The sequence below is a fragment of the Vipera ursinii genome (genome assembly GCF_947247035.1).
Source record: "Vipera ursinii genome assembly, chromosome: 3".
Taxonomy (NCBI): domain Eukaryota; kingdom Metazoa; phylum Chordata; class Lepidosauria; order Squamata; family Viperidae; genus Vipera; species Vipera ursinii.
Genome location: NC_139516.1, coordinates 6,913,573 through 6,932,062, shown reverse-complemented (window position 1 = coordinate 6,932,062; position 18,490 = coordinate 6,913,573). Strand labels below are relative to the sequence as shown.

General features: G+C 42.3%; 1 protein-coding gene across 1 annotated transcript in view; it reads right to left on the bottom strand.

Annotated features, from left to right (window-relative positions):
- The window catches only part of CHRNA4 (cholinergic receptor nicotinic alpha 4 subunit), a gene marked incomplete at both ends in the record, with an annotated part of 75,871 nt that overhangs the window by 22,465 nt on the left and 34,916 nt on the right, over nucleotides 1-18,490 (bottom strand). Inside the window, 2 exons of the mRNA XM_083358222.1 lie at nucleotides 14,187-14,296; nucleotides 15,503-15,547. Coding sequence (XP_083214348.1) covers nucleotides 14,187-14,296; nucleotides 15,503-15,547 — 155 coding nt within the window. The remainder of the gene's footprint in view (nucleotides 1-14,186; nucleotides 14,297-15,502; nucleotides 15,548-18,490) is intronic.

The window sequence follows — 18,490 nt, the reverse complement described above, 5'->3', positions numbered from 1 at the left end:
TCCACAGTGAGAAATTACTTCCAAAGCAAAGCACAAACACAAAACACACACACACACTCTTCAGGTTTTGTACAGCCCTAACTCACAATTATGTTGTTTATGCTATGTGTGAAGTTGGGGCAAATTTTCATAATTTATTCCCATCAACAGTGGGAAAGCTCTGTGAAAACAAAGCGCGCACACACAGTGGGAAATCTCTGCCAAAGCAAAGCACAGATACACACCAACACAAACACACACAAACGTGCACACCAACACAAACAGTGCAGCCCTCATTCGCAATTACTTTTTCTGGCTTTGTATGATGCTGGGGCGCAAATAATTTCATAATTTATTCCCCTCCACAATGGGGAAACCTCTGCCAACTGACTCACAACCTCCACTGAAGCACAAGTGGCGGTCTAATTACCCACCCTTGACAGAGTGGGGCAGATTTCCACTGCAAGTGACAGGCGCGTCATGCTTCTAGACCTGTGGATGCTTTTTTTTTTTAGTCACTGCCCTTTGAGATATAAAGGGAAAGCCTTCCAAGAGATGGGGAGGGCGCCATCTTGCAAACTGCACCCCCACAGAGCACAACGGAGCATTTCAATAGATTTATGGGGCATAAAAGCAATCAAATATTTCTGAAAACATTTCACAGACGGCAGACACCATGCTTCGCCCACGGCTGACCTTCTAAAGAAGGCTAACCTCCATCTTCTTAACCTATGGGGGATTCAACAGCGGCAGCTGCTTACAAACCCATTTGTAAATGACTGCAAAGGATAAAATGCATATTAAGCTCTTCCTGATAATTAAATTCCCCCCCCACTCCACTCCACCCATCACCACGACCCTGACACGCTTTCAGAAAAAGCCGGATCGGCCAGCCTATTACTTTATGTCACACCAAATTTATTGATTGACAAACTGTGTTCATTTTCATCGCTTCCAAATGCCACACGCGGTGTCGGCAACCTGGGTGAGTTAATTATCCAGTCTGTTTATAAGTAAACGAAATGTCTGTCTAGTCACTTGCTTAGGAGAAATTAAACCCCGTTCATCATGTGAGGAGGACCTTTTTCCAGACCAGTTTGTGAAATGGAACCACAACTGTCCTTTTTAAAGGGATGGCAGAATGACCGCAAAAGAGATGTGTCAGAAAATGCAACTTACAACAAAATCTGAGGTAACCCTCAAGTTACGACCGTAACTGAGGTGAAAATTTCCACTAATAAACAAGACAATTATTAAGGGAGCTTTGCCTCATTTCACGACCTTTCTTGCCACAGTTGTTAAGTGGGTCACTCCATTGTTCACTTAGCAACACGGTTGTTCAGTGAATCTGGTTTCCCCATTGACGTGTGTCAGAAGGTCGCAAAAGGGGATCACATGGCCCCAGGGCACTGTGACCATCATAAATACATGTTAGTTGCCAAGCATCCAAATTTTGATCATGTGACCAGGGGGATGCTGCAATGGTTGTAACTGTGAAAAACGGTCATAAGTCACTTTTTTCAGTGCTGTTGTAACTTTGATCAGTCACTAAATGAATAGTTATAAATCGAGAACTACCTGTAATCTGAGCCTTTTTTGGGAGGTGAGATTACTACTTTGCCTTCCTGTGTTTTCCTATAAGGAATATCTCTAATGCCATTTCCATGAAATTATTGGAATAATCAGAAAGGATACAGGAATCTACAGCAATGGATGGAAAGTAATCAAGGAGTGAAGCAACCTAGAACAAAGAAGAAATTTTCCTGACAGTGAGAACAATTAATCAGTGGAACAGCTTTGCCTCCAGAAGTTGTGAATGCTCCAACACTGGAGGTTTTAAGAAGAGATTGGACAACCATTTGTCTGAAATGGTACAGGATTTCCTGCTTGAGCGGGGAGGTTGGACTAGAAGACCTCCATGGTCCCTTCCAACTCTGTTATTCTATTCTGTTCTGTTCTGTTCCTGCTTGAGCAGAGGGTTGGACTAGAAGACCTCCATGGTCCCTTCCAACTCTGTTATTCTATTCTATTCTATTCTATTCTATTCTATTCTATTCTATTCTATTCTATTCTATTCTATTCTATTCTATTCTATTCTATTCTATTCTATTCTATTCCTATCCCTGCTTGAGCAGAGGGTTGGACTAGAAGACCTCCAAGGTCCCTTCCAACTGTGTTATTCTGATCTGTTTCTGGTCTTGATATCACTGTTGATTTATTTTCATGTCAAGCAGTGAGGCAAATATCAAGGAGTTCTGTTCTCCTAGCACAGGTATTAGGGCAGGACGGTGGCTCAGTGGTTAAGATGCCGGGTTTGTCGGGCGGAAAGCCGGCAGCTCGGGTTTGAGACCCAAGCGTCACGTGACGGGGTGAGCACCCGTCTTCGCCTCAGCTCTTGCCAATCTAGCAGTTTGAAAGCATGCAAACGCGAGTAGATAAATAGGTATGATTCCAGAGGGAAGGTAACAGCGCTCAATGATGTCACGCTGGCCATATGACCGCGGAAATGTCTTCGGACAGCGCTGGCTCAATGGCCTTCAAATGGAGATGAGCAGCGCTAGCAACGGCTAGCGGAGTAAAATCCACAGGGAATCCTTCGCCTTTATTTACCATTATGTATTTCTTGGCTCACAACTGTAAAGGAGCCCAGAATTTCCCTCATAAGTCATGAGAATCATAAGTCGAGGTGCCCACATGACTAACCTGATTTTATGAGTTTTTTTGCAGTGGTTATGCAAATGCCAAGGCTGTTAAACAAACCTATTGTCTACAACAAACCTTTTTTTTTTTTACAGAAACCAGAAATAAAGACCAGTGAAAAATGTCATACATTGTGGTCACACGAGTGTGGGATGCTGGAAACAGCCACGAATGCAGCCTATGTTGCCAAGCACCGAAAATGCAATCACATGTGCACAGGAGAACGGACGTTGTCACTTCAAACAGTCACTAAATGATCAGTTGTTAACTGAGAACTACCGGTAGAAAATCCGATCAAGAATAGTCACCTTCAGGATCCCTACAGGCTCAAACACATATGTTTCTGACCAGTGGTGGGATTCAATTACCTGAACAACCGGTTCTCTTATTGGATGCAGGCCTGGGCCTCTGAGGTCTAGGACAGACTTCCAGAAGTGGCATCCACGCACTTCCGGCGAGCTCCTCCAGGCCTCTGAGGCCTAGAACAGACTTCTTGAAGTGGCATCCATGAAGTTCTGGCAGGCCGTTCTAGGCCTGGGAGGCCTCCTGAAGACCTCCAAGGCCTAGACTGGACTTCCAGAAGCACTGTGCATTAAGCCAGTTTTCTGAACTCAGCAAACTTTAGCAACCGGTTCTACCGAACCGGTGCAAACTGGCTGAATCTCACCACTGCTTCTGACTCATATTTATGCCGTTTGCTGTGTCCCAGGGTCATGTGATCCCCTTTTGCTAAGCTTGTAAGCCGCCCTGAGTCTTCGGAGAAGGGCGGGATATAAATGGAATTAAAATAAAAAAATAAAATAAAATAAAAATTCTGACAAGCAAAGTCAATGGGGAAGCCAGATTCACTGAACAGCCAAGTTGATAACTTAATAACTGCAGTGATTCACTTAACAATCGTCAAAGATAGTATAATGGGCAGAACTCACTTAACAAATGTTTCGCTTAGTAAGAGAAATTTTGAGCTGAATTGTGGTTGTAAGTCAAGGACTATCTGTATTGTAGTTAAATTAAGGCTTTCCAAACAGACAAAATTATTTTGTGAGCACAGTACCAAAAAAGGATTGATCAGTTTGGTTATTGGGTGTTTAAACAGCCAGATCTGGTCAACTTTCTAATTTTGTGAAATTTGTGGTATTTGCTATATAGGCAAATGTTTTAGGCAAATATATATTCAGCGTGATAAGTAAAAAGAAACACAGTGCAGCTGGATTTAGAAGCTGTTTTAAAAAATTGGCAGAAAAATATTCTGCAGCTGAATATATACAGAATGCTGACTTCTGAGCCAGTTAACGCTAACTGGATATATTTCTTGGTTTAGTTTTTGAAGGAATTTCTCTCGGGATAGCAAATGCTGCTCCAATGTACTGAAAAAAATTATTTTTTTTCTCAAGAATGCCTATATTTTACAGTGGTGTCCAATCTTAGCCAACTTTAAGTTCTGTTGACTTCAACTCCCAGAATTCCTCAGCCAGCCATGATAGCTGGGGAATTCTGCGAGTTGAAGTCCACAAGTCTTAAAGTTACCCAAGTTGGATCCTCCTGTGTTAGAACAAGGGTGTCAAACTGCTGGCCCACGGGCTGGATGCATCATAGCGAAACCGTGCCCACCCCATTGCCGGCAATGGCCAAAAAGTCGTGATATGGTGCGACACATTTTTATTTTATTTTTTATTTTAATCCCATTTATATCCCGCCCTTCTTCGAAGACTCAGGGCGGCTTACAATCTAAAGCACAAATCAATGTGCTTAGCAGTAGCCTGCATTCTAGGTATATGCCTGCTTATTAGGGCTTTCGCCCCCCCCAAGCGGCATTATTACAAAGTCAGCTTAATTGCCCCCAACAATCTGGGTCCTCATTTTACCTACCTCGGAAGGATGGAAGGCTGAGTCAACCTTGAGCCTGGTGGGACTCGAACCTGCACTAATTGCAGGCAGCTGGTGTTACTTAAGGAGGCATTAGCCCACTGCGCCACCAAGGCTCTTGGTGATGTTGCGAGTTTGATGTTGCAATGTGATGTTGCGAGTTTGACACCCCTGTGTTAGAACACTTAAATGTAGCAATGATTAATCGATAGGGTCATCTTATGGGTGAGACGGGCAGCATGGAAATGTAATAAATAAATAAATATAAATAAATAATTAGTGAGGGGAGTCAGGCCCACAGAGTGAAAAAAAAGAAGGCAGGGACTTATGAGTTTTGTTAGGAAGTCTTTTCTTTAGTGTAAGGAGTCCTCAGCTTATAACCATTTCTTTAGTGACCGCTCAAAGTTGCAAACGCACTGAAAAAAGTGACTTATGACCTGTTTCCATACTTACGACCCTTGTGGCATCCCTATAGTCACATGATCAAAATTTGGGTGCTTGCACACTGGGATGTATTTGTGACAGTTGCACTGTCTCGGGTTAAGTGTCAGTAAGGAACTGAAGACATTAAGTGAATCCGACTTCCTTCATTGACATTGCTTGTTGGAGCTCAGCTGGGAAAGTTACCAAGGGTGATCATCGGGACAGTTACATTGGTGCCACTGTAACATAGAATAGAATAGAATAGAATAGAATAGAATAGAATAGAATAGAATAGAATAGAATAGAATAGAATAGAATAGAATAGAATAGAATAGAATAGAATAGAATAGAATAGAATAGAATAGAATAGAATAGAATAATGAGATGGGATATAGAATAGAATAGAATAGAATAGAATAGAATAGAATAGAATAGAATAGAATAGAATAGAATAGAATAGAATAGAATAGAATAGAATAGAATAGAATAGAATAGAATAGAATAGAATAGAATAGAAGGATAGGATAGGATAGGATAGGATAGGATAGGATAGGATAGGATAGGATAGGATAGGATAGAATAATGGGATGGGATATGCAATAGAATAGAATAGAATAGAATAGAATAGAATAGAATAGAATAGAATAGAATAGAATAGAATAGAATAGAATAGAATAGAATAGAATAGAATAGAATAGAATAATGAGATGGGATATAGAATAGAATAGAATAGAATAGAAGGATAGGATAGGATAGGATAGGATAGGATAGAATAATGGGATGGGATATGCAATAGAATAGAATAGAATAGAATAGAATAGAATAGAATAGAATAGAATAGAATAGAATAGAATAGAATAGAATAGAATAGAATAGAATAGAATAGAAGGATAGGATAGGATAGGATAGGATAGGATAGGATAGGATAGGATAGAATAATGGGATGGGATATGCAATAGAATAGAATAGAATAGAATAGAATAGAATAGAATAGAATAGAATAGAATAGAATAGAATAGAATAGAATAGAATAGAATAGAATAGAATAGAATAATGAGATGGGATATAGAATAGAATAGAATAGAATAGAAGGATAGGATAGGATAGGATAGGATAGGATAGGATAGGATAGGATAGAATAATGGGATGGGATATGCAATAGAATAGAATAGAATAGAATAGAATAGAATAGAATAGAATAGAATAGAATAGAATAGAATAGAATAGAATAGAATAGAATAGAATAGAATAGAATAGAATAGAATAGAATAGAAGGATAGGATAGGATAGGATAGGATAGAATAATGGGATGGGATATGCAATAGAATAGAATAGAATAGAATAGAATAGAATAGAATAGAATAGAATAGAATAGAATAGAATAATGAGATGGGATATAGAATAGAATAGAATAGAATAGAATAGAATAGAATAGAATAGAATAGAATAGAATAGAACAGAACAGAACAGAACAGAACAGAACAGAACAGAACAGAATAGAATAGCATAGAATGGAGCTGGAGCTGGAGGGGACCTTGGAGGTCTTCTAGTCCAGTCCTCCACTTAAGTAGGAGAACCTATACCATCTCAGACAGGTGAATGGCTGGCTCAGGAATTCTGGGAGTTGAAGTCCACAAGTCATAAAAGAGCCAAGGTTGTCTACTCCTGGCCTATACCATCCCAGACAAGTGACTGTCTAGCCTCTTCTTAAAAATATGGTTGTTAAGTCAAGGACTATCTGTATCCTTATGTTTTCTTGCAGAATCGCCAGCCAGAGATTTCTGCCAGACCACTGCAGCACCAGCAGATACAAAAAATATTCATTTAAAAAAAATGTTTTGGTATACTAAGGTTGGTTTAAAGGGGTAAGAAACTTGGCTGGCCCATCATCCAAACGATTTACTGCAGATTAATGCTACTTTGCCAAGAAATCTCATTGAAGCAGGCTGCAGCTGGAACAATTAAAAGTAAGTACTCTACCGGGGAGGACAAGGATTTGGAGGGAGACCAGGTACGTCTGGGAAGAAGGCCTGCCTAAAAAACAGGGGTCTGCAAACTTGGCAACGTTAAGACTTGTGCACTTCAACTCCCAGAATTCCCCAGCCAGCTTGGTGAACATTTTAGAGGGATATCCAACCTTGGTAATTTTAGGACCTGTGGACTTCAGCTCCCAGAATTCTCTAGCCAGTCATGGTGGCTGAGGAATTGTGGGAGTCGAAGTCTACAGGTCTTAAAGTTACCAGGTTTGGAGACCCCTGCTCTAAATGGAACAGGACAACTCGCCGGGGCCAATGTGTCACGGGACAACTCACCATGCGACAATTCAACAATTCAATTTAATTCTTTAAAATAATTTTTAAAAACATTTTGATTTTTGTCATTCACACTTCCATTTTTGTCCCTCCTGTGGCATCCCCTCTTTAATGATTCTATTCCACCATTTCCTTGATGTTAATGTAACTCTTGTCTCATGGCGTGTTGTTCCACTGTGAGTTAGCTGTGGCGAGTGGTCATAGATCCGCTCGAAAGGCCTGGAAAGCAAGTCTTTGGGTCCAAAGGAGCTTGTGGCCTTCGGACCCAGCAGACCAATGGCTCTTAGCGATCCTAGCCTGCACGACCGATAGCAGAGGATGCTGGGAGATGTAGTTCAGCAACATCTGGAAGGCAACCACTAGGTATACTTGTAGTCCTTGACTTACAAGCAGCGGTGAGATTCAGCTGGTTCGCACCACTTCGGCAGAACCGGTAGTTAATTTTTTGTTGCCCAGGCCCTGAATGGACTTCCGGAAGTGGCATCCATGCAGAGAACCGGTTGTTCACATATTTGAATCCCACCACTGCTTACAACTGATCACTTAGGGGCCATTTGAAGTAACAACGAATCTGGAAAAAGGAACTTTTAAGTCCCAGAGTCGAAGTACTGACAGTCCTGCCCCCTCTGTGGTCACATGACCAAATTTCAGGCACTTGGCAATCCAGCCGGATATGCAGCCGTTTGCAGCGTCCTGCAGTCACGTGACTGCGTTATACAATGGTTTTGCTAAAACTGGACAGTTACTTCTAGTTTTCAGCAAAACTGCATCCACAGCTAACCATTAGGGGACTGGAGGCTAAAACATATAAGGAACAGATGCTGGAATTGGGTATGTCTAGTTTAATGAAGAGAAGGACGAGCGGGGACATGATAGCAGCCTTCCAATATCTCAGGGGCTGCCCCAAAGAAGAGGGAGTCAAGCTATTCTCCAAAGCATCTGAAGGCAGGACAAGAAGCAATGGATAGAAACTAATCAAGGAGAGAAGGAACCTGGAACTAAGGAGAAATTTCCTGACAGTGAGAACAATTAACCAGTGGAACAACCTGCCTCCAGAAGCTGTGAATGCTCCAACACTGGAAGTTTTTAAGAAGAGACTGGACAGCCATTTGTCTGAAATGGTACAGGGTTTCCTGCCTGAGCTGGGGGTTGGACTAGATGACCTCCAAGGTTCCTCCCAACTCTATTGTTATTGTTAATAATAATAATAATAATGTCAAAGAAAAAGAACTGGGAAAAATTACGAAATATCGCGACCTGGCCATCGAGGCTGCGCGATTATGGATGAAACGTGTAACAGTGATACCCATTGTCATCGGGGCACTGGGAACTATGTCCAAAAACTTTGCAAAATACATCAAGAAACTGCAGCTTCCTGCAATAACTCCAGCAAAGCTACAAAAAACTGTGCTACTCGGAACATCTTAGATTTTAAGGAGATACCTGGTTGATACCTAGGATGCTGGCAGCAACCCTTGTCAACCATTACTGCCAGTCAATTTGAGTGTTCAGTTGACTGAGTTTCATGTTTTATGAATAAAAGTTTAATAATAATAATAATAATAATAATAATAATAATAATAATAATAATAATAATAATAATAATAATAATAGAGTTGGGAGAACGAAGCAGGCCCAATCCCCAACCTTCCTCTGCAACATTTAAGAAAATACGGGTTGTGTTTCATCACAGCGAAATTCAAAAGAACAGTCATGTTTTGCTCCAACTTCAAAACAAAATTTTGGCATCCACAAGTTTGTTTTGAGCTCACCTCATTGCTAAGGTTATCCTCTGCATCTCAAACACTCAAAATATTGGCACGGATGGTGATTTTCAGTCTTTTAAAAAACCATACAATTCAGTTACTCATAATTAACTAATGATGCATCGGAAAATCTCCATGACGCTTTAAAACCTTTTGTCTGCTCACTCCTATTTTATCACTAATTATTCTTTAAAAAATATTTCACCAAAAAATAAGTACATCCCACCCTGCCCAAAATATTAGCATTTAATATGGTCAGACTTTGTTCTAAGGTCAGAAGGAAACCACATTGTGGGACACTTTGCTTAAGTTTCAAGTTCAGAATGTCACACAGGCTATTTCAAGGGCAGAATCTTCCACACTGGATCCTTTCTGCACCTTCCTACAGATTCTTCTGTGAAACACAATACTGAGATCGCTTTTTTCCTTTCTTACTGGTGGACGAGGCATAATTTCCCTGCACAAAGACAAGTGAGAGACAACTCCATTTTCTCATTTGCACCCGGAAGCAAAATATATTTCATAATTTACATTGAGTCCAGTGGCTTTCTTGACCCATCTTAAGTCCTCTCCCCCCTTCATGGATTACTGCCTTGTCGTGGCGAAGGGGCTTGCGTAATTCAATGAAGCTATGAGCTATGCCGTGCAGGGCCACCCAAGACGGACAGGTCATAGCAGAGAGTTCTGACAAAATGTGATCCACTGGAGAAGGAAATGGCAACCCACTCCAGTATCTTTGCCATGAAAACCCTATGGACAGTACCAAAAGGCAAAACGATATGACGCTGGAAGATGAGCCCCTCAGGTCGGAAGGCGTCCAATATGCTACTGGGGAAGAGCAGAGGGCTAGTACTAGTAGCGCCAGAAAGAATGAAGCGACTGGGCCAAAGCCGAAAGGACGCTCAGCTGTGGATGTGTCTGGTGGTGAAAGGAAAGTCCGATGCTGTAAAGATTTTTTCTCCATAGGAACCTGGAATGTAAGATCCATGAATCAAGGAAAACTGGATGTGGTCAAACAAGAGATGACAAGACTGAACATTGACATCTTAGGTATCAGCGAACTAAAATGGACAGGAATGGGTGAATTTAATTCAGATGACCATCAGGTATACTACTGTGGGCAAGAATCCTTCAGAAGAAATGGAGTAGCCTTCATAGTCAATAAAAGAGTAGGAAAAGCAATACTGGGATACAATCCTCAAAATGACAGAATGATCTCAGTTCGAATCCAAGGGAAACCATTCAATATCACAGTAGTCCAAGTCTATGCCCCAACCACCAGTGCTGAAGAGGATGAAATTGACCAGTTCTATGAAGCACTACAGCACCTTATAGAACTAACACCAAAAAATGATGTTCTTATCATCATGGGGGATTGGAATGCTAAAGTAGGAAGCCAAAAGATAACTGGAATAACAGGCAAGTTTGGCCTTGGAGTGCAAAATGAAGCAGGGCACAGGCTGATAGAATTCTGTCAAGAGAATACGATGGTCATAGCAAACACTCTTTTCCAACAACCCAAGAGACGGCTCTACACATGGACATCACCAGATGGTCAACACAGAAATCAGATTGACTATATGCTCTGCAGCCAAAGATGGAGAAGCTCTATACAGTCAGTAAAAACAAGACCAGGAGCTGACTGTGGCTCAGACCATGAGCTTCTCCTTGCAAAGTTTAGGCTTAAACTGAAGAAAGTAGGGAAAAGCACTAGGCCAGTCAGGTATGAATTAAATCATATCCCTGTTGAATATACAGTAGAGGTGACAAATAGATTTAAGGAATTAGATCTGATAGACAGAGTGCCTGAAGAACTATGGACAGAGGTTTGTGACATTATACAACAGGTAGCAACCAAAACCATCCCAAAGAAAAAGAAATGCAAGAAAGCAAAATGGCTGTCTGAGGAAGCTTTGCAAATAGCTGAGGAAAGGAAGGAAGCGAAAGGCAAGGGAGAAAAAGAAAGATACACCCAATTGAATGCAGAATTCCAGAGAATAGCTAGAAGAGATAAGAATGCCTTCTTAAATGAACAGTGCAAAGAAATAGAAGAAAACAATAGAATAGGGAGGACCAGAGATCTTTTCAAGAAAATTGGAGAAATGAAGGGAACGTTTAATGCAAAAATGGGCATGATAAAGGACCAAAATGGCAGGGACCTAACAGAGGCAGAAGAGATTAAGAAGAGGTGGCAAAATTACACAGAAGAACTATACAAGAATGAGCTTAACGTCCCTGATAATCACAATGAGGTGGTCACTGACCTCGAGCCAGACATCCTAGAATGTGAAGTGAAGTGGGCCTTAGAAAAGCTGAGCAACAACAAAGCTAGTGGAGGTGACAGTATTCCAGCTGAGCTATTCAAAATCTTAAAAGACAATGCAGTAAAAGTGCTACACTCAATTTGCCAGCAAATTTGGAAAACTCAACAGTGGCCACAGGATTGGAAAAGATCAGTTTACATTCCAATTCCTAAGAAAGGCAGTGCCAAAGAATGTTCAAACTATCGCACCATTGCACTCATTTCTCATGCTAGTAAAGTCATGCTTAAAATCCTACAAGCTAGACTTCAGCAGTATGTGGATCGAGAACTACCAGAAGTGCAGGCAGGATTTAGAAGAGGCAGAGGAACTAGAGATCAAATTGCCAACATACGCTGGATCATGGAGAAAGCTAGGGAGTTCCAGAAAAACATCTACTTCTGCTTCATTGACTATGCTAAAGCCTTTGATTGTGTGGATCATAACAAACTGTGGCAAGTTCTTAAAGAGATGGGAGTACCAGACCATCTTATTGGTCTCTTGAGAAACCTATATGCGGGTCAAGAAGCAACAGTGAGAACTGGACACGGAACCACTGATTGGTTCAAAATTGGGAAAGGAGTCCGGCAAGGCTGTATACTGTCGCCCTGCCTATTTAACTTATATGCAGAGCACATCATGAGAAAGGCAGGGCTAGATGAATCAAAAGTTGGAATTAAGATTGCCGGAAGAAATATCAACAACCTAAGATACGCAGATGATACCACTCTAATGGCAGAAAGTGAAGAAGAACTAAAGAGCCTCTTGTTGCAGGTGAAGAAGGAGAGTGCAAAACTTGGGTTGAAACTTAACATTAAGAAAACCAAGATCATGGCATCTGGCCCTCTCAATTCCTGGCAAATAGATGGGGAAGAAATGGAGGTAGTGACAGATTTTATTTTCCTGGGCTCCAAGATCACTGCAGATGGGGACTGTAGCCAAGAAATTAAAAGACGCTTGCTCCTGGGGAGGAAAGCCTTGGCAAATCTAGACAGCACACTAAAAAGCAGAGACATCACCCTGTCAACAAAAGTGCGTATAGTCAAGGCTATGGTCTTTCCAGTTGCAATGTATGGTAGTGAAAGTTGGACCATAAGAAAGGCTGAGCGCCAAAGAATTGAGGCCTTTGAACTATGGTGCTGGAGAAGACTCCTGCGAGTCCCTTGGACTGCAAGGCGATCAAACCGGTCAGTCCTAGAGGAGATCAATCCTGACTGCTCTTTAGAAGGCCAGATCCTGAAGCTAAAACTCAAGTACTTTGGCCACCTAATGAGAAGGAAGGACTCCCTGGAGAAGAGCCTAATGCTGGGGAAGATCGAGGGCAATAGAAGAAGGGGACGACAGAGAATGAGGTGGCTGGATGGAGTCACTGAAGCAGTAGGCGTGAGCTTAAATGGACTCCAGAAGATGGTAGAGGACAGGAAGGCCTGGAGGAATGTTGTCCATAGGGTCGCGATGGGTCGGACACGACTTTGCAGCTAACAACAACAACAACAAGTCCTCTCCTGTAACTGGTTGAAGAGGTCTACCAGTCCATGGTCTCTAGCAAATTTCCTTTTTAGAGTTCCTCCTGAATCTGTCTGTCTGTCTGTATCTGTCTGTCTGTCTGTCTGTCTGTCTGTCTGTCTGTCTGTCTGTCTGTCTATCTATCTATCTATCTATCTATCTATCTATCTATCTATCTATCTATGTCAATCTATCTGTCTGTCTATCTATCTGTCTGTCTGTCTATCTGTCTATCTACCTATCTCTATCTCTCTCTGTCAATCTGTCTATTTATCTATCTGTCTATCTATCTATCTCTATCTCTCTATCTGTCATCTATCTGTCTGTCTATCTATCTATCTTTCTATCTATCTATCTATCTATCTATCTATCTATCTATCTATCTATCTATCTATATCTCTCTGTCACTCTGTCTGTCTATCTATCTATTTGTCTGTCTATCTCTCTCTCTCTCTCTGTCAATCTATCTATCTGTCTATCTATCTATCTATCTATCTATCTATCTATATCTCTCTATCTGTCAATCTGTCTATCTATCTGTCTGTCTGTATCTATCTATCTATCTATCTATCTATCTATTTATCTATCTACCTATCTCTCTCTCTATCTGTCAATCTATCTGTCTGTCTGTCTGTCTGTCTATCTATCTATCTATCTGTCTATCTATCTATCATCTATCTATCTATCTATCATCTATCTATCTATCTATCTATCTATCTATCTATCTATCTATCTATATCTCTCTATCTGTCACTGTCTGTCTGTCTGTCTGTCTGTCTATCTATCTATCTATCTATCTATCTATCTGTCTATCTCTCTCTGTCAATCTATCTATCTGTCTATCTATGTCTATCTATCTGTCTGTCTGTCTGTCTATCTGTCTATCTATCTATCTGTCTGTCTGTCTATCTGTCTATCTATCTATCTATCTCCACCTTTGTTATAATCTTTGTAAATAAATACCTCAAGACAGTGAACATATCCAACACGCCTTTCTCCTCCTATTTTTCCTATAACAAGACTGAGAGAAGATTTACTGGCCCAAAGTCACCCAGCCGGCTTTCATGCCAAAGGCAGGACTAGAACTCACAGTCTCCTAGTGACCGACCCAAAGTCACCCAGCTGGCTCTATCTTTCTATTTGCACTTACTAGATTTTCTACATGATTTGCTTTAGTCTGACAAGATTTCTGTCTATAAAGGAAACTGCTTACAGAATCTCAATGTGTTGTTCTTGGTTACTGGAGCCCGACCTCTGCAGAAACGCCCTGTGTTTCCAGGAAGACAAGATAAAACCACAGCCCTAAAGGAAAGACTCTCGGAATATGTTCTTACTTGTTGTAAAGTACTATGTCCGGTCTCCAAATAAGCTCAGATGGGATTCGTATCGACGTAACGTTCTCATATTCTTCAGGATCCCAACGTAACTTATAATCATGCCACTCCTAAAAGGCAGGAAATACCAGATAAATAATTAGACTCCCCAAAAAGAAAGCAATATTAATCATCAAATTCTGAAGTCAGAACTGAAAAAGCTTCTTGGATGAGAAGCGAAACGTCTTCAAGGAAAAACAAAGAAATTCCAGTTGCCTTTTGAAAAAAAGCACCTCTGGGATCACCGTGGCCTGGATGGCTTGAGAATCTCCATAGACATCAAACTCTGAACACATTTTATGTCAGGCATATAGGAGCAAGGAGAATGATTGCACCAATGTTTGTCATACTGAGCAACTTTAAGACATGTGGACTTCATCTCCCAGAATTCCCCAGCCAGCATGAGAAATACTGATTTATACTACAGGTATAAGGTAGTCTCATTAGCTGAAATATAACAAAAGCTTCTGGCATTTTGGGGACAGGATTTATTCTCAATTATCGCTCAGAAATCCTTTAACCTGGAGGTTGTGAAAAGAGACCATTAGGTTATACTCTGGTTTCCTCTGAATACATGAATGAGATCCTCTCCTGGGAACCCTTATAGGAATGTACTAAGTGGGTTAGTTGAAGGGAGGAGGAGGAAGGGGGGAGGAGGAGGAGGGGGAGGAAGAGGAGGAAGAGGAAGGGGAGGAAGAGACAGCAGTGGAGGGGGAAGGAGGGAGAGGAGGAGGAGAAAGGGAGGAAAGAGGAGGGGAGGAGGAGAAGGAAGAGAAGGGGGAGGAGGGGAGGGGGCAGGAGGGGGAGGAAGAGGAGGGGGGAGGAAGAGGAAGTGGTGGAGGGGTGGAGGAGGGGAGGAGGAAGAGGAGGAAGAGGAGGGGAGGGGGAGGAGGGTGGACTTCAACCTTCAGAATTTCCCTCAATAGCCATGGTGGTTGAGGTATTCTGGGAGTTGTCGTCCACATACCTGGAAATTGCCACGGTTGGGAAACACTGGATTTATTTGGAATTTTAAGAAGTTCATGAGACAGCTTTCAAAAACAAGAGCCAGACTGTCTGGGCCAAGTCCTTTAACACCCATTTACGTAAAGGTAAATGAGCAGGAAAATTTCCCAATATTTCATGTCATTCCTCACCATCAAAAAGCATGATATTTGTAGAGCAAAACTCCTCACCATCCCTCCCTCCTCCACCCACATTTATGCCTCCTTCTTTCTGAGCTAAGTACAAGCTAGAATGTGGGAGGGGGGGGAATAAGGAAATCTTGGTTGACTCACTTGTTTTACCCAAACATTGGTGGTCATCATTTGGTTCTTTTCATCCTGAAAAATGAGAAAAACAGAACAGTTGTAAGAAAACCACCAATATTCCCCAAAGCTTTATAAGCTTTTGCTGATGCTGTAATCTCACTAATACCTGCACTAGGAAATATGGGGTCCTTGGTGATCTCTGAGCTTGGTGGAATTTTTGCACACGTTTTGTTACCGAACTAGGTAACATAATCAGTGCTAGAAGGTAGTGGGGCTGGATCAACAATAGGACAAAAACCAAGACATAAATAACAACCCAATCAAGGAACTACCAAGGACATTTCTACCAACACAGGACAGGACAAACCACTTGTTTATCAACAGAAAGCAAATCCCACTCTCTTCTAAAATTGATGGTGTTACTTAGTTGGGTAATGAAATGTCTGCAAGACAAGCTCAGAGAACAGCAAGGACCCCACAGTTCAGTCTTCTTTCGGTACTAAGATATCAGTCAAAAATACAGACGTTGCCAATGCTTAGCACAATCTGTGTTCAATGCTCCAATCGAACATCTTGATCTTATACAGCTTTTTAACTGCTTGCGTAACTCCAGCTCTAGAGCTGGGTGCAACTCTCACTGTTGCAGCTGGACATCTCCAACCAGATTGTCTTTCAGATACACTGGACTATAAAGCCCCATCACTCCCAGACAACATTTTAAGTAGCTAGGAATAATGGGACTTGTAATCCAACGACCCAGGGGACAATGGCTCACTGAAGTTATCAAAAGAGGTCCAGCATTCATCTATCAAGATTTTTAAGAAGAGATTGGACAGCCATTTGTACGGGTCTGGAGGAGGAGGAAGAGGAGCTGACCAGAAGGAGAAGATGAGGATGAGAAGGAGGAAGTAGAAAGAGGAAGGAGAAGAGGAAGGAGAAGGAGGAAGGAGGGAGGAGGAGTTCTAAATCAAAGAAGATGACTAAGGCACACTTTCTGCTTAATGAGACTTTGTAAGGAGGAGAAGGAGAAGGAGAAGGATTTAGATTTAGATTTAGATTTTATTAGATTTATATACCACCCTTTTCCCGTAGGACTCAGGACAGTTTACAAGGTGTTTAAAACATCAATACAATACAAAAATTAAAAAACAATTAAAAATAATTAAATTCGATCCCTGAAATAAAAATATAAAAACCCCAATTAAAAACTCTCAGCCTGGGCCCAAAAGCTCAAAGAGCCAGGTCTTTAGGTCCCAGCAAAATGAACAAAGGTCGGGGGCAGTCCTAAGCTCCACGGGCAGCTGGTTCCAAAGGGCAGGCGCACCCACAGAGAAGGCCCTCCCCCTGGGCATCATCTGCCAGCAGTCTTTTACCGGCGGTACCCTGAGAAGACCCTCCCTGTGGGAGCACACAGGACGAAGGGAACTTGATGCCGGCAGCAGGTGTTCCCTCAGATATCCCGGACCCATGCCATTTAGGGCTTTATAGGTCATCACCAGCACCTTGAATCTCACCCGGAGGGCAGCCGGAAGCCAATGCAGCTCCCGGAGCAGAGGTGTTACGTGGGAGTATCGGGAAACCCCCATCACAACTCGCGCGGCTGCATTCTGCACCAGCTGAAGCCTCCGAGTGGTCCTCAAGGGCAGCCCCATGTAGAGAGCGTTGCAGTAGTCTAACCGGAAGGTCACAAGCGCATGAGTGACTGTGCGTAGGGCATCTCGGTCCAGGTAGGGTCGCAACTGGTGCACCAGGCGAACCTGGGCAAAAGCCCCTCTGGTCATGGCTCCTATGTGGTCTTCAAAACTGAGCCGTGAATCCAGGAGGAGGCCCAAGTTGCAAGCCCTATCAACGGGGGGGGGGGGTAACACCTCACCCCCCATCGTTAACGATGGAATAAATTGGTTAACCCGAGATGCCGGTATGCACAGCCACTCAGTCTTGGCAGGATTGAGACGAAGCCTGTTTCTCCCCATCCAGACCCGGACCGTCTCCAGGCAATGGGACATCACAGCGAGGGCATCACTGGGTTGGAGAAGAAGAAGGAGAAGGAGAAGGAGAAGAAGAAGGAGAAAACTTCAGACCCATGAGGAGATAGGGTCCAATGAAAAACCAGGCATTTTCCCACCCAAAGCCTTTTGTCACTAAGCTAATAAAAGAAACACTCCACTCCAAATTTCACAGAAATCCACTTCTCCTTGGAAAGAAATTTCTAATGCAAATTCGCCTTTGTCAGACTGAAGCTGAAGAGAAAGATTATTTCTGAACCCGTGTTTATACAGTTCATTTAACACATGCATATCTTATGATGTCTGCCTCCTTTTCTCTCCTTCTCGCTTGGCGACGCATAAGTGGACCTGCCTTCCCCTTTCCACGCATCCTCTCCTCGGAGACAGTCCACGTTTCTTACGGGCTAGCTGTCCGATGCCTTTTTTTTTGTTTTGTTTTGTTTTGTTTTAAGGGCTAACAGTGCAGAAACGTAATCTGTGAGCTGTTAATATTCAAAGAGCCTTCTGGCTCACAGTAAGAAATTATACCCTGGGCGAGATAATTCAATGGTTTTAGTAAATTGCTTTGAATGTGCAGCTCAGGCTGGGCGTATGAAAATAATAATAAATCGATAAGCCACAGATAATGGCCTTGATTCTTCTGAAGTCGAGCTGAGCTCACGGCCCCTCGAAAGCAAATTAGTAGCTAGGATTTCAGCATTTCATTTTATCTAGATCAGAGGTCCCCGACCTTTTGGGCACCAGGGACCGGTTCCGTGGAGAAAGGTTGCGTAGTTTTGTGTGCTGCCTGCATCCCACGGATGGGGCTTTGTTTGTTTGTGCGGACCGGTTGCTAGCATGCCACGGACCGGTACTGGTCCACGGCCCGGGGGTTGGGGACCCCTGATCTAGATCAGATCTTTTCCCAGTTTACAAGCTTGGCTTACGGCCACAATTGAGCCCAAAATTAACAACAACAACAAGATGGGAATGACGCTAGTTTTCTTTTATTTTAGTTCTTTATACATAT